The 14,134-nt window shown below is 41.8% G+C and overlaps 1 protein-coding gene across 1 annotated transcript in view; it reads right to left on the bottom strand.

Annotated features, from left to right (window-relative positions):
- Positions 1–12,387: 12,387 nt before the first annotated feature.
- LOC141157209 (cytochrome P450 2D17-like) overlaps positions 12,388–14,134 on the bottom strand; it is a 189,293-nt gene continuing 187,546 nt past the window's right edge. The window contains exon 9 of the mRNA XM_073644199.1: positions 12,388–12,857. Coding sequence (XP_073500300.1) covers positions 12,676–12,857 — 182 coding nt within the window. The 3' untranslated portion in view covers positions 12,388–12,675. The remainder of the gene's footprint in view (positions 12,858–14,134) is intronic.

The raw sequence follows: 14,134 nt of genomic DNA on the forward strand, positions 1-14,134 counted from the left end.
TAAAATGTCAAGGAATAAAAAGAAACCATTATGAATAAATAAGACAGTAAAAAGTATAATAAGACAAATACAAAGGGCATTCAAAATCTTCAAGGCCGAGAATACAGAAATGTAAAGAGAGGAGAGAACAAGGCACAATGGGTGACTCAGTATTGCAATTGTTAGAGGGGTGTGGGGATGGCTACTAACCTTGTGAAGTTGTGCACCTCTGCACAACCCCAGTGTAAAGCTCCACAAGCTCCGCTCTGTTGGTGGCTGTCATCTATTTCCAGCGGCGTTCACAGACCTGATCTCTCGGTGGTGGATCACGTGGTCAGGTTAGTAGCATGTAACGCCGAGATGGATGCCCAGCTTAGTCAAATGTATATAAGTATCAATTGTTTGCTGCTTGTCACACCTGATGAAGGTGGCTGTGTCCACCGAAACGCGTTGTGTGTATTAATAAACCAGTCCTTTTAATATTTTGCCCTGTTATTGGCGCTCTGGTATCGCTATTCATATTCACTGAGAATACAGAAATAGCATTTTAGGAGTATAAAGATCTACAACCCCTGGCAAAAATTATGGAATCACCGATCTCGGAGGCTGTTCATTCAGTTGTTTAATGTCGTTGAAAAAAAGAAGATCACAGACATGGCACAAAACTAAAGTCATTTCAAATGGCAATTTTAGGGCTTTAAGAAACACTAAAAGAAATCAAGATAAAAAATGTGGTACTCAGTAAGGGTAATTTTTTTCAGACCAAGCAGAGGGAAAAAATTATGTAATCACTCAATTCTGAGAAAAAAATTATGGAATCACCCTGTAAATTTTCATTTCCAAACCTAACACCTGCATCAAATTAGATCTGCTCGTTAATCTGCATCTAAAAAGGAGTGATCACACCTTGGAGAGCTGTTGCACTAAGTGGACTGACATGAATCATGGCTCCAACACGAGAGATGTCAATTGAAGCAAAGGAGAGGGTTATAAAACTCTTAAAAGAAGGTAAATCATCACGCAATGTTGCAAAAGATGTTGGTTGTTCACAGTCAGCTGTGTCTAAAATCTGGACCAAATACAAACAACATGGGAAGGTTGTTAAAGGCAAACATACTGGTAGACCAAGGAAGACATCAAAGCGTCAAAACCGGAAACTTAAAGCAATATGTCTCCAAAACAGGAAATGCACAACAAAACAAATGAGGAACAAATGGGAGGAAAATGGAGTAATGTCTGTGACCGAACTGTAAGAAACCGCCTAAAGGAATTGGGATTTACATACAAAAAAGCTAAACATAAGCCATCATTAACACCTAAACAGAAAAAAACAAAGTTACAATGGGCTAAGGAAAAGCAATCGTGGACTGTGGATGACTGGATGAAAGTCATATTCAGTGACGAATCACGAATCTGCATTGGGCAAGGTCATGATGCTGGAACTTTTGTTTGGTGCCGTTCCAATGAGATTTATAAAGATGACTGCATGAAGAGAACATGCAAATTTCCACTTGATATGGGGCTGAATGTCAGGTAAATGCACTGGGGAGATGGCTGTCATTACATCTTCAATAAATGCCCAAGATTACATTGATATTTTGGACAGTTTTCTTATCCCATCAATTGAAAGGATGTTTAGGGATGATGACATCATTTTTCAAGATGATAATGCATCCTGCCATAGAGCAAAAACTGTGAAAACATTCCTTGAAAGAAGACACATAAGGTCAATGTCATGGCCTGCAAATAGTCCGGATCTCAATCCAATTGAAAATCTTTGGTGGAAGTTGAAGAAAATGGTCCATGACAAGGCTCCAACCTGCAAAGCTGATCTGGCAACAGCAATCAGAGAAAGTTGGAGCCAGATTGATGAAGAGTACTGTTTGTCACTCATTAAGTCGATGCCTCAGAGACTGCAAGCTGTTATTAAAGCCAGATGTGGTGCAACAAAATAATAGTGATGTATTGGCGTGTTCTTTTGTGTGTTTGTTTTTCATGATTTCATAATTTTTTCCCTCTGCTTCGTCTGAAAAAAAGTACCCTTACTGAGTACCACATTTTTTATCTTGATTTGTTTTAGTGTTTCTTAAAGCCCTAAAGTTGCCATTTGAAATGACTTTAGTTTTGTGCCATGTCTGTGATCTGCTTTTTTCCACAACATTAAACAACTGAATGAACATCCTCCGAGCCCAGTGATTCCATAATTTTTGCCTGCCAGGGGTTGTCAATAAGAAATGTAAAAAAGAAATCAAGCTAGCAAAGTTATCTACAGAGAATTTTATTTGTGAAAAAATCGGAAATTTGGCGAAAATTTAAAAATTTTTGCAATTTTCAAAATTTTAACCTGTTTCTGGCTTGGGGCGTATTAGTACGCCCTAGGCCATCACCCCTGGTTCAGTGAGGGCTCCGGAGCTGAGCCCGCACTGAACCAGGCACATGTCAACTTATTTATACAGCTGACATGTGCCTGCAACAGACGCGGGTGGAATCGCGATCCACCCGCGTCTGTTAACCAGTTAAATGCCGCTGTCAATCTCTGACAGCGACATTTAACATCACTGCGCCGGAAGCGCGCGCATTGATGACCCCGTCACATGATCGCGGGTCACCAAATGCGTGGGCATGACAACTCAGGGTCTGCAACTGACCCCTGTGGTTGTCATGTAAAGATTGCTATGAGCGCCATCTAGTGGTTGGCGCTCATAGCAAGTGAACATTTCTGCTGCACAGAGGCAATCTGCTCATTGCATCTATGTAGCAGAGGCAATCAGACTGCTGCTGCTTCTAGTCTCCTATGAAGACTATAGAAGCATGCAAAAAGTGTAAAAAAAATGTTTTTAAAAATATAAAAAAAATGAAAAAATATAAAAGTTTAAATCACCCCCCTTTTGCCCCATTCAAAATAAAATAATAAAAAAAACACATACACATATTTGGTATCGCCGCGTTCAGAATCGCCTGATCTATCAAAATAAAAAATAATTAATCCGATTGGTAAACGGCGTAACGAGAAAAACATTCTAAATGCCAGAATTAAGTTTTTTTGGTCACCGCAACAGTGCAATAACGGGCAATCAAAACATCGGATCTACCACAAAATGATATAAGTAAAAACGTCAGCTCGTCGCGCAAAAAATAAGTCCTCAACCGGTCCCATATCCCAAAAAATAAAGACGCTATGGGTCGTATAAAATGGCACTTTTTTTTTTATTTTTTTTAGCATACTTTGGATTTTTTTGGACACTTAAATAAAAAAGAACCTATACATGTTTGGTGTCTAAGGACTCGTACTGACCTGGAGAATAAGAATGGCAGGTCAGTTTTAGCATTCAGTGAACGTGGTAAAAAAAAACCAAACAACTGTGGTATTGCACTTTTTTTGCAATTTCATTTGGAATTTTTTTCCCGTTTTCCCAAGATTACATTGATATTTTGGACAGTTTTCTTATCCCATCAATTGAAAGGATGTTTAGGGATGATGACATCATTTTTCAAGATGATAATGCATCCTGCCATAGAGCAAAAACTGTGAAAACATTCCTTGAAAGAAGACACATAAGGTCAATGTCATGGCCTGCAAATAGTCCGGATCTCAATCCAATTGAAAATCTTTGGTGGAAGTTGAAGAAAATGGTCCATGACAAGGCTCCAACCTGCAAAGCTGATCTGGCAACAGCAATCAGAGAAAGTTGGAGCCAGATTGATGAAGAGTACTGTTTGTCACTCATTAAGTCCATGCCTCAGAGACTGCAAGCTGTTATTAAAGCCAGATGTGGTGCAACAAAATAATAGTGATGTATTGGCGTGTTCTTTTGTGTGTTTGTTTTTCATGATTTCATAATTTTTTCCCTCTGCTTCGTCTGAAAAAAAGTACCCTTACTGAGTACCACATTTTTTATCTTGATTTGTTTTAGTGTTTCTTAAAGCCCTAAAGTTGCCATTTGAAATGAGTTCAGTTTTGTGCCATGTCTGTGATCTGCTTTTTTCCACAACATTAAACAACTGAATGAACATCCTCCGAGCCCGGTGATTCCATAATTTTTGCCTGCCAGGGGTTGTCAATAAGAAATGTAAAAAAGAAATCAAGCTAGCAAAGTTATCTACAGAGAATTTTATTTGTGAAAAAATCGGAAATTTGGCGAAAATTTAAAAAATTTTGCAATTTTCAAAATTTTAACCTGTTTCTGGCTTGGGGCGTATTAGTACGCCCTAGGCCATCACCCCTGGTTCAGTGAGGGCTCCGGAGCTGAGCCCGCACTGAACCAGGCACATGTCAACTTATTTATACAGCTGACATGTGCCCGCAACAGACGCGGGTGGAATCGCGATCCACCCGCGTCTGTTAACCAGTTAAATGCCGCTGTCAATCTCTGACAGCGGCATTTAACATCACTGCGCCGGAAGCGCGCGCATTGATGACCCCGTCACATGATCGCGGGTCACCAAATGCGTGGGCATGACAACTCAGGGTCTGCAACTGACCCCTGTGGTTGTCATGTAAAGATTGCTATGAGCGCCATCTAGTGGTTGGCGCTCATAGCAAGTGAACATTTCTGCTGCACAGAGGCAATCTGCTCATTGCATCTATGTAGCAGAGGCAATCAGACTGCTGCTGCTTCTAGTCTCCTATGAAGACTATAGAAGCATGCAAAAAGTGTAAAAAAAATGTTTTTAAAAATATTAAAAAAATGAAAAAATATAAAAGTTTAAATCACCCCCCTTTTGCCCCATTCAAAATAAAATAATAAAAAAAACACATACACATATTTGGTATCATCGCGTTCAGAATCGCCTGATCTATCAAAATAAAAAATAATTAATCCGATTGGTAAACGGTGTAACGAGAAAAACATTCTAAATGCCAGAATTAAGTTTTTTGGTCACCGCAACAGTGCAATAAAATGCAATAACGGGCAATCAAAACATCGGATCTACCACAAAATGATATAAGTAAAAACATCAGCTCACCGCGCAAAAAATAAGTCCTCAACCAGTCCCATATCCCAAAAAATAAAGACGCTATGGGTCGTAGAAAATGGCACTTTTTTTTTTATTTTTTTAGCATACTTTGGATTTTTTTGGACACTTAAATAAAAAAGAACCTATACATGTTTGGTGTCTAAGGACTCGTACTGACCTGGAGAATAAGAATGGCAGGTCAGTTTTAGCATTCAGTGAACGTGGTAAAAAAAAAACAAACAACTGTAGTATTGCACTTTTTTTGCAATTTCATTTGGAATTTTTTTCCCGTTTTCCCATAAACGATATGGTAAAACCAGTAATGTTGTTCAAAAGTACAACTTGTCCCGCAAAAAATAAGCCCCCACACTGCCATATTGACCAAAAAATAAAACGCTATAAAAACGCTATGGCTCTGGGAACAAGGGGAGCAAAAAACGAAAATGCAAAAACGGAAAATCCCAAGGTCCTTAAGGGGTTAATCTTTATGCCCTTAAATCAGAGAGTTATGTCACAAAAAATAGTTCATAAATAACATTTCCCACCTATCTACTTTACATCAGCACAATTTTGGAACCAAAATTTTTTTTTTCGTTAGGAAGTTATAAGGGTTAAAAGTTGACCAGCGATTTCTATTTTTTCCAGCAAAATTGACACCACCATTTGTTTTGGGACCACATCACATTTGAAGTCACTTTGAGGGGTCTAAATGAAAGGAAATACCCAAAAGTGACACCATTCTGTGTTCAAAACCACATTCAAGAAGTTTATTAACCCTTTAGGTGCTTCACAGGAATTTTTGGAATGTGGAAGGAAAAAATAAACATTTAACTTTTTTTCCAAAAATTTTAATTAAGACTCAAGTTTTTTTACTTTCACAAGAGAAACAGGAGAAAATGGACCCCAAAATTAGTTGTGCATCTTCTCCTGAGCACACCGATAGCCCATATTGTGGGAAAATCACTGTTTGGGCGCACAGCAGGGCTTGGAAGGGAATAAGCGCCATTTGACTTTTTAAATGTAAAATTTGCTGGCATCATTAACGGATGCCATGTCGCATTTGGAGGGCCGCTAATGTGCCTAAACAGTGACACCATTTTGGAAACTAGACCCCTCAGGGAACTTATCTAGATGAGTGGTGAGCACCTTGAACCCCCAGGGGCTTCACAGAAGTTTATAACGTTGAGCCGTAAAAACAAAACAAAAAAAAACATTTCTCCCGCAAGAATGTTTTTTAGCACAAAATTTTGCATTTTCACAAGGGTAACAGGAAAAAATGGACCCCAAAATTTGTTGTGCAATTTCTCTTGAGTACACAAATACCCCATATGAGCTCAAATCTACTTTTGAGGCATAGTGAAACGCTCATAAGATAAGAAGTGCCATATTGAAGTTTAGATTTTGCTGGACTGGTTTGAGGGTGCCAGGTCACATTGGTACCGCCCCTGAGATGCCAGATCAACTGAACCCCCATACGTGACCCCATTTTACAAACTACACCTCTCAAGGAATTCATCTATGGGTGCAGTGATCATATTGACACAAACATTTTGTTTTAGCCCCAGATTTTACATTTTCACACTGGGAAATTGGTAAAAATGTCACCAAAATGTGTCCCACAATTTCTGCTGAATGTAGAAATACCCCATATGTGACTTTACAGTACTGCTTAGCCACACTGCGAGATTCAGGAGGGACCGAGCGTTTTTTGCCTCTTGGAGCGCAGATTTTCCTAGAATAGTTTGCAGACTCTGTATGTGCTAGGATAGCTGAATCTCTCTCAAGTGACCACATTTTGGAAATTAAACCCCTTTGTGAATTTATCTACAGGTGTAGTGACGATTTTGACTCCATGGGTGTTTTTTCAGAAATAAGCAGCAATGGATGTTGCTAAGTGAAGATTGCAAACTGCCATTGTGGTGACCAGTATGTTGTAGTGACCAGTACATTATGCCAAGCGCGTTCTTTTGGAGACATGCACCCGTAAATAAGGCAGGCTCTCATCGCTACAAGAATGCCAAACGTGGATGCTAACTACATTTGGATTTGGGAGCGCAGAATGTTCTGGATTTCTTTTGGAGGGCGAGGAGCCATTTAGTTTTTCCAGAGCCTTTGTGCTACCAGTAATGTGGAAGCCTATATATTATTAATAGATAACAGACCTAAGTGGGGACCTGTTTTTTTGTGAATGGAGTTGAAGCTTTTATTGGGAACATTTTACATAACATTTTGAATCACGTTTATCCTGCGCTCTACGCTGAACACTTATATTGGGGTTTCCATCTAAATCTCAGAGTGACGTGATTCAGATGAAATCCCCAAAGGATCCATTCACTATAATGAGGCAGCAGAGTTACTCTGGACTCCATCCGGCTTCTGTTTAGCGATGTCCTTCATTTCAGAAGTGCACAAAACTGTGGCAAACGGCACTTTTATGCACGCCTAATAAAAAGGCGGACACCGCTGAATCAAGTGTTTCACAGATTTACATGGAGACCCCGGCGTAAGCGCTCAGCACAAAGCGCCGGATAAATGTGAGCCGAGCCATCTTTGGGAGGCATAAAGAACCAATCAACAGCATGTGAAGAATTGGTTTTATTTATTTTTTACGGCGTTCCTTGTGCGGTATAATTGTTAGACAACTCTTCGGGTCGGTGCAATTACAGGAATACCAGAATTACATCAGGTTTTTATGTTTGGCAGCTGTCACACACTAAAAGATGCTTTTTATTGTAAAAACAAGTTTTTGAATCGCCTTATTTTGATAACTATAATTTTTCCGCATTGCTGCCGACAGTCATGTGATGGCATTTTTTTTGCGGGACGAGTTGACGTTTTTACTGGTAACATTTTCGAGCACGTGACATTTTTTGATCGCTTTCTAGCCGTTTTTTGGGAGGCAGTTTGAACAAAAACCATCAATTCAGGAATTGTTTTTTTGGGATTTTTTTTATGCCGTTCCACGTGTAGTAAAATTGATAAGGCAGCTTTATTCTTGGGGTCAGTACGATTACAGCGATACCACATTTATATTGTTTTTTTTATGTTTTGCGGATTTTACACAATAAAAACTATTTTATAGAAAAAATAATTATTTTGGCATCGCTTTATTCTGAGAGGTATAACTTTTTTAATTTTCTGCTGAGTGATGGAGCTGTATGGCAGCTTGTTTTTTGCGTGAAAATATGACGTTTTCAGTGGTACCATATTTATTTACAGACGTCTTTTTGATCGCATTTTATTCCACTTTTTGCTCAGCGGTATGATGATGAAGTATCATTTTTTAACTTGTTTTTCATTTATTTTTTTACGGTGCTCATTGAAGGGGTTAACTAGTGGAACAGTGTTATAGGTCGGGTTGTTACGGCGATACCAAATATGTGTATTTTTTTATTTTATTTTTTTTTTACACAGATAAATATTTATTGGATTCATATTTTTTCTTTTTTTTTCTTTCATTTGTGATTTTTTTCAAAAATATTTTTATAATTTTTATTAACGGTTTATTTTTTTTTACTTTTTCATATTGTCCCAGGATGGGACATTATTTTCAAACTGTCAGATCGCTGATCTGATGCTCTCTGAGCAGGCTCTGAGAGGCCACCTTCCTGCAGGACCCTGAAGTAACCAACCAGGCCATCTTGGGACCGGAAGTAACTAAGCAGACCATCAACACAATGCGATCACATCGCGTTGTGTTGATGGAATCACAGAGGGAGCCCACTCCCTCTACAATGCCTCATGATGTCGCTGTCACTATTGACAGCAGCATCAGAGGGGTTAAACACCCACAATCGGTGCTAGCACCGATCGTGGGCATTGCTGTGGAGTGTCAGCTCTCACATACAGCTGACACCCGCATGTGATCGAAGTGGCGCCTGCCCAATCACTGTGCTGTACATATACTGCTTTTTGCGGGACGCAGCTCCCACAGAGCAGTACATGTACGGCACATGTCGGGAAGGGGTTAAAATCTGATCTTGACGTTACAATATTGCAAAACTATCTGGATAAGATGTCTGAATGGGCAAACACTTAGCAGATGAGATTTAATGGACGTAGTAATTCTAATGCTGCATATACAGTACAGACCAAAAGTTTGGACACACCTTCTCATTTAAAGATGTTTCTGTATTTTCATGACTATGAAAATTGTACATTCACACTGAAGGCATCAAAACTATGAATTAACACATGTGGAATTATATACTTAACAAAAAAGTGTGAAACAACTGAAAATATGTCTTATATTCTAGGTTCTTCAAAGTAGCCACCTTTTGCTTTGATGACTGCTTTGCACACTCTTTCATTCTCTTGATGAGCTTCAAGAGGTAGTCACCGGAAATGGTTTTCACTTCACAGGTGTGCCCTGTCAGGTTTAATAAGTGGGATTTCTTGCCTTATAAATGGGGTTGGGACCATCAGTTGTGTTGTGCAGAAGTCTGGTGGATACACAGCTTATAGTCTTACTGAATAGACTGTTTGCTGCTTTTTTCTTGCCATAATACAAATTCTAAGTAAAGAAAAACGAGTGGCCATCATTACTTTAAGTATTGAAGGTCAGTCAGTGCGAAAAATTGGGAAAACTTTGAAAGTGTCCCCAAGTGCAGTTGCAAAAACCATCAAGCGCTACAAAGAAACTGGCTCACATGAGGACCGCCCCAGGAAAGGAAGACCAAGAGTCACCTCTGCTTCTGAGGATAAGTTTATCCGAGTCACCAGCCTCAGAAATCGCAGGTTAACAGCAGCTCAGATTAGAGACCAGGTCAATGCCACACAGAGTTCTAGCAGCAGACACATCTCTTCAACAACTGTTAAGAGGAGACTTTGTGCAGCAGGCCTTCATGGTAAAATAGCTGCTAGGAAACCACTGCTAAGGACAGGAAACAAGCAGAAGAGACTTGTTTGGGCTAAAGAACACAAGGAATGGACATTAGACCAGTGGAAATCTGTGCTTTGGTCTGATGAGTCCAAATTTGAGATCTTTGGTTCCAACCATCGTGTCTTTGTGCAATGCATTAAAGGTGAACAGATGGACTCTACATGCCTGGTTCCCACCATGAAGCATGGAGGAGGAGGTGTGATGGTGCTTTGCTGGTGACACTGTTGGGGATTTATTCAAAATTGAAGGCATACTGAACCAGCATGGCTACCACAGCATCTTGCAGCAGCATGCTATTCCATCCGGTTTGCGTTTAGTTGGACCATCATTTATTTTTCCACAGGACAATGACCCCAATCACACCTCCAGGCTGTGTAATGGCTATTTGACCAAGAAGGAGGGTGATGGGGTGCTACGCCAGATGACCTGGCCTCCACAGTCACCAGACCTGAACCCAATTGAGATGGTTTGGGGTGAGCTGGACCGCAGAGTGAAGGCAAAAGGGCCAACAAGTGCTAAGTGACGCGCCCCCTGGGCCTGTGTTGTGCAGGGAATACCCGGAGCCAGATCGCTGGGGGTTGTAGTCTCCGTGGCGTTGACCCGGTCCGTGCCCAGGGTAGTCAATTCAGTGGCAGTCTTATTAGTGAGATAATAGTCCGACTACGCCACCCGTGGATTGCGGTCAGTGGGGGCCGCCGCTGCAAGGCAGACCGCTGAGGCCGGTGTTATGTGTGCAGCTAAGAATGGGATGACTCCCCACGGGAGAAGTATAGCCTCAGGGCAGTTAGTGTGGATGATGGGAGTGATGGTGCACGAGCGTCCAAGCACTGGTAGTGCTGGTGCGGCGAAAAAGCACAGAGACGTGTGGTTGCAGTTTCCAATGCTTTACTCACAGTTCTTTACTGGTCCTAGTCACCTCGGTACCGGCGGTGACTGCCCAAGCCGTGCTGCGTCCACCAGGCAAGGGGCTCGACCAACTCCCAGGCAATTCCAGAGCGTGGCACAGGGCTCCCTTCTCTTCCCTTCTCTGGCCGTGCCCCACCAGTGACTCTACGCTTGTCCGGCTGCCTCGGGCCTTCTCTTGGTACGCTGATCTCTGCGTCCCTGACCCTATGTGGTGTGCCTTCCTGGTAGGTGTAGTGAGGGGTCGCACCAAGATATAGTCACGACCGCCGGTCTTTGGCTGAGGATTAGTCGCCTCCACCAATTTGGGATCCGGTACCCTGTTCTGCCAACCCATCACCCGCAATCTCCTGGGCCTATGGGGTTCCTTCTTCTCTCGTGTCTCTGGGCCTCTCTTAATGTGCTGTTCCTTGTTTCCTTTCTCTTCTGTTCCTGTTCTCTCTGCTGTTTCTGGCCTCCACTCCAGGTCTGCCTCGTGGAGCTGGGCCCAGACTGAGCCACAGCTCCCTGTCAGCCCTCTCTGGCTGAACTCCTCTCTAAACAGACTCCCCGGACTGAACACTGTTCTAAGATGGTGCCCACCTTATATACCTCCCTCTATGTGTGAGCCCAGGTGACTAGCAACCAATGGGCTCCTACCTTTGCCCAGAGACCCACCCCTATCTGCTCCTACACCACTGGGTTTTCCTTCCCCTCCCCACTCCAGCCAGGGACAGATGCTGTCGTGCCTGCACTTCTGTCTAGTGGGAGCACCGTTGAGCTGTCCCTCGGAAATGGAGTGTGTGTGGTGCATGCTGCCTACCGAGTCCTGGTCCACACTCCATCCTTACCCGGGAGTGGAATATCACACCTCTGGTTTGAGGTGCAATACCCCTGTAGCAGCCGAGCCCTCGGGGTGCTACACTAAGCATCTCTGGGAACTCTTTCAAGATTGTTGGAAGACCATTTCCGGTGACTACCTCTTGAAGCTCATCAAGAGAATGCCAAGAGTGTGCAAAGCAGTCATCAAAGCAAAAGGTGGCTACTTTGAAGAACCTAGAATATAAGACATATTTTCAGTTGTTTCACACTTTTTTGCTAAGTATATAATTCCACATGTGTTAATTCATAGTTTTGATGCCTTCAGTGTGAATGTACAATTTTCATAGTCATGAAAATACAGAAAAATCTTTAAATGAGAAGGTGTGTCCAAACTTTTGGTCTGTACTGTACATTAAATGGGAGTATACTCGGGACTACAGAACAGGAGAAGTACTTGCGTATTCTGGTTACAAGTAAGCTGAGCAGCAGTACTCAATGAGTACACAGTGAAGTGAATTTAGATTAGATGGCTTCCACCTCCCGCTTTGCTAGGAACTGCACACATAGCAATGTACAATTCTATACAGTACTTTGATGTGGGCCCTGATTGTGAGTGTAGCCACTGTCTGCTACACTAGTGAGTGGCTGGCAGGGAATCCTTCTCTCTCAACCCTTACCCAGAATACTCAGGTCTCAAGTCCCTCTTTATTGACCTACATCTATAAATGCCTTAGCATGTCATGTGGTCATCCACCCACATGGTGGCAGTATTTTGGCAACAATTTGACACAGAGATGTGTCCTGGTTCATACAAGCTACAAATTGACGCAGGAAACATTAAGGCAATATACACATATTAGATTATGTGATATTATATTTGTTTTCGTGATAAGGCATAAAAAATAATTCACTCTAGTCTTTAAAAACATAATTAGTGGGTTTAGTACTCTATTCTTAAAGCTAATTATTTAGTGCAAAAATAAACAGCTTAAAATTATTAGGAGATGGATGAGTCGTCATCTGTAAATAGCTATTAAAATCAGCAAAGATTTCTAGTGTTAGTGATGAGAATCCAATACATACTGTAAGTACAAGGAAATAAAGAAGCAGGTGCAGTAATTTTAAATAAATCAGATCTCGGGATTCGAGAGTTACACCCTAGCTACAACACAAATATTGTAGGGATGTGGACTTTGTGCAAGTGCATAGATAGAATCTTCTCTTGGGCGAGGTTGGTCATTTGGAATCTCAAATGTAAGTTGCTGTAGAAAGGTGGTAAAAAACAGGAAGAGTTCCATCTTGGCAAGTTGTTCTCCCAAGCAAGCCCTTCGACCTACAAGAGAAAAATATGTTTTGCATATTAGCACATATTGCAGTTTTGTCAAAGTGGATGGACATAAAAGGAGATACAGGTTAGGTATCCTTAAGTGTAACTGTCATTATATATGCAATCGGTATGGTTCCGGGACCTGAGACCCCCACTGCTCAGTCAAAATACTGCTCTGAAGTCTGTAGCTCCTGTGTAAGAGGGTGACCAGGACAGTCATGCGCCTTCTCCTTCTGTATGCACATAATGTTATACCCTGTTTTATATATGAGTATGTGTTATGACAAACTGTCTGATGTGTCAGTTACAGGGTCAGTATAGCTTAGTGCAGGTAGAGTATTAGATTAGTAGAAGAGTAGTGCAAAAGTGGGTACTATAGCTTAGAGAAGATGTAGTTGTAAGTTAGGAAAGAGTTAAGGGGTTTAGGAGCTGCTCCAATGTGGGAGGAGCAGGTTCAGTGAAGAACTGAGACACTTCCTGATTGCAGGCAGTTCTATTGAGAGAGATGTGACAACATAGTAGTTGATGGTCCAGGGGCAACGAGGGGCACGGTCTGTCCAGTAGCAAAAAAGCCTCAGTCAAAAACTCTGAAGTAGATATTTCCTTAACGTTCGGGGCCTACGGTCCACAGAAGCCACAGAGAAGTGTGTGTTCAGAAATCTTCCCAGAAGGGGAAGTCGAATGGGAAATAGTACAAAGACAGTACGGGATTCTTAGAGCTGCGAGTGTCTCATAGGCCAAGAAGGTCAACTATGGAAGGGACAGCTCAGGACAAACGGACAGTGAACATCATTACGTGTGGTGCATCGGACGGTAACCCTGGAAAAGTATGTGATCAATGCTGCATGCTGTATGAACTTGATTTCAAGTGTTCAAGTAAAGTTCTTTTTTATAAAATGGAATGGAAGTTCCTAAATGTGTGTGCAGCAGTTCCTGAGGTGGAAGAACCGAAGACAGCAGAGATCTGCGACCAAAACGTGAGTGTTCTGCACCACACACACAGCACAGGAGAATTGGGACATTTGTCTTTGTCAGGGAGCCAGGGTGTGGGAACACAGTAGCCCCTCGCTACAACTACCGCCCTGAGCCCCTTACAAAATTGGCGTAATCGGCAGGACGAAATCATGCATCATAATAACGAGACAGATGCGGGGAAGATGTTAGTGAAAGTAAAGATGGCGGATGATGCTGCAGAGGCTGGCGATAGCTCCGCCCATCATGGGCATCCTGGGCGCAATGCTGCGCAAAGAACGACGAGGTATGGACACCAAGCTGGGTGGAGA

Source organism: Phyllobates terribilis, unplaced genomic scaffold, assembly GCF_046119375.1.
Source record: "Phyllobates terribilis strain yellow unplaced genomic scaffold, ASM4611937v1 Scaffold_8__6_contigs__length_399053987, whole genome shotgun sequence".
Lineage (NCBI taxonomy): Eukaryota > Metazoa > Chordata > Amphibia > Anura > Dendrobatidae > Phyllobates > Phyllobates terribilis.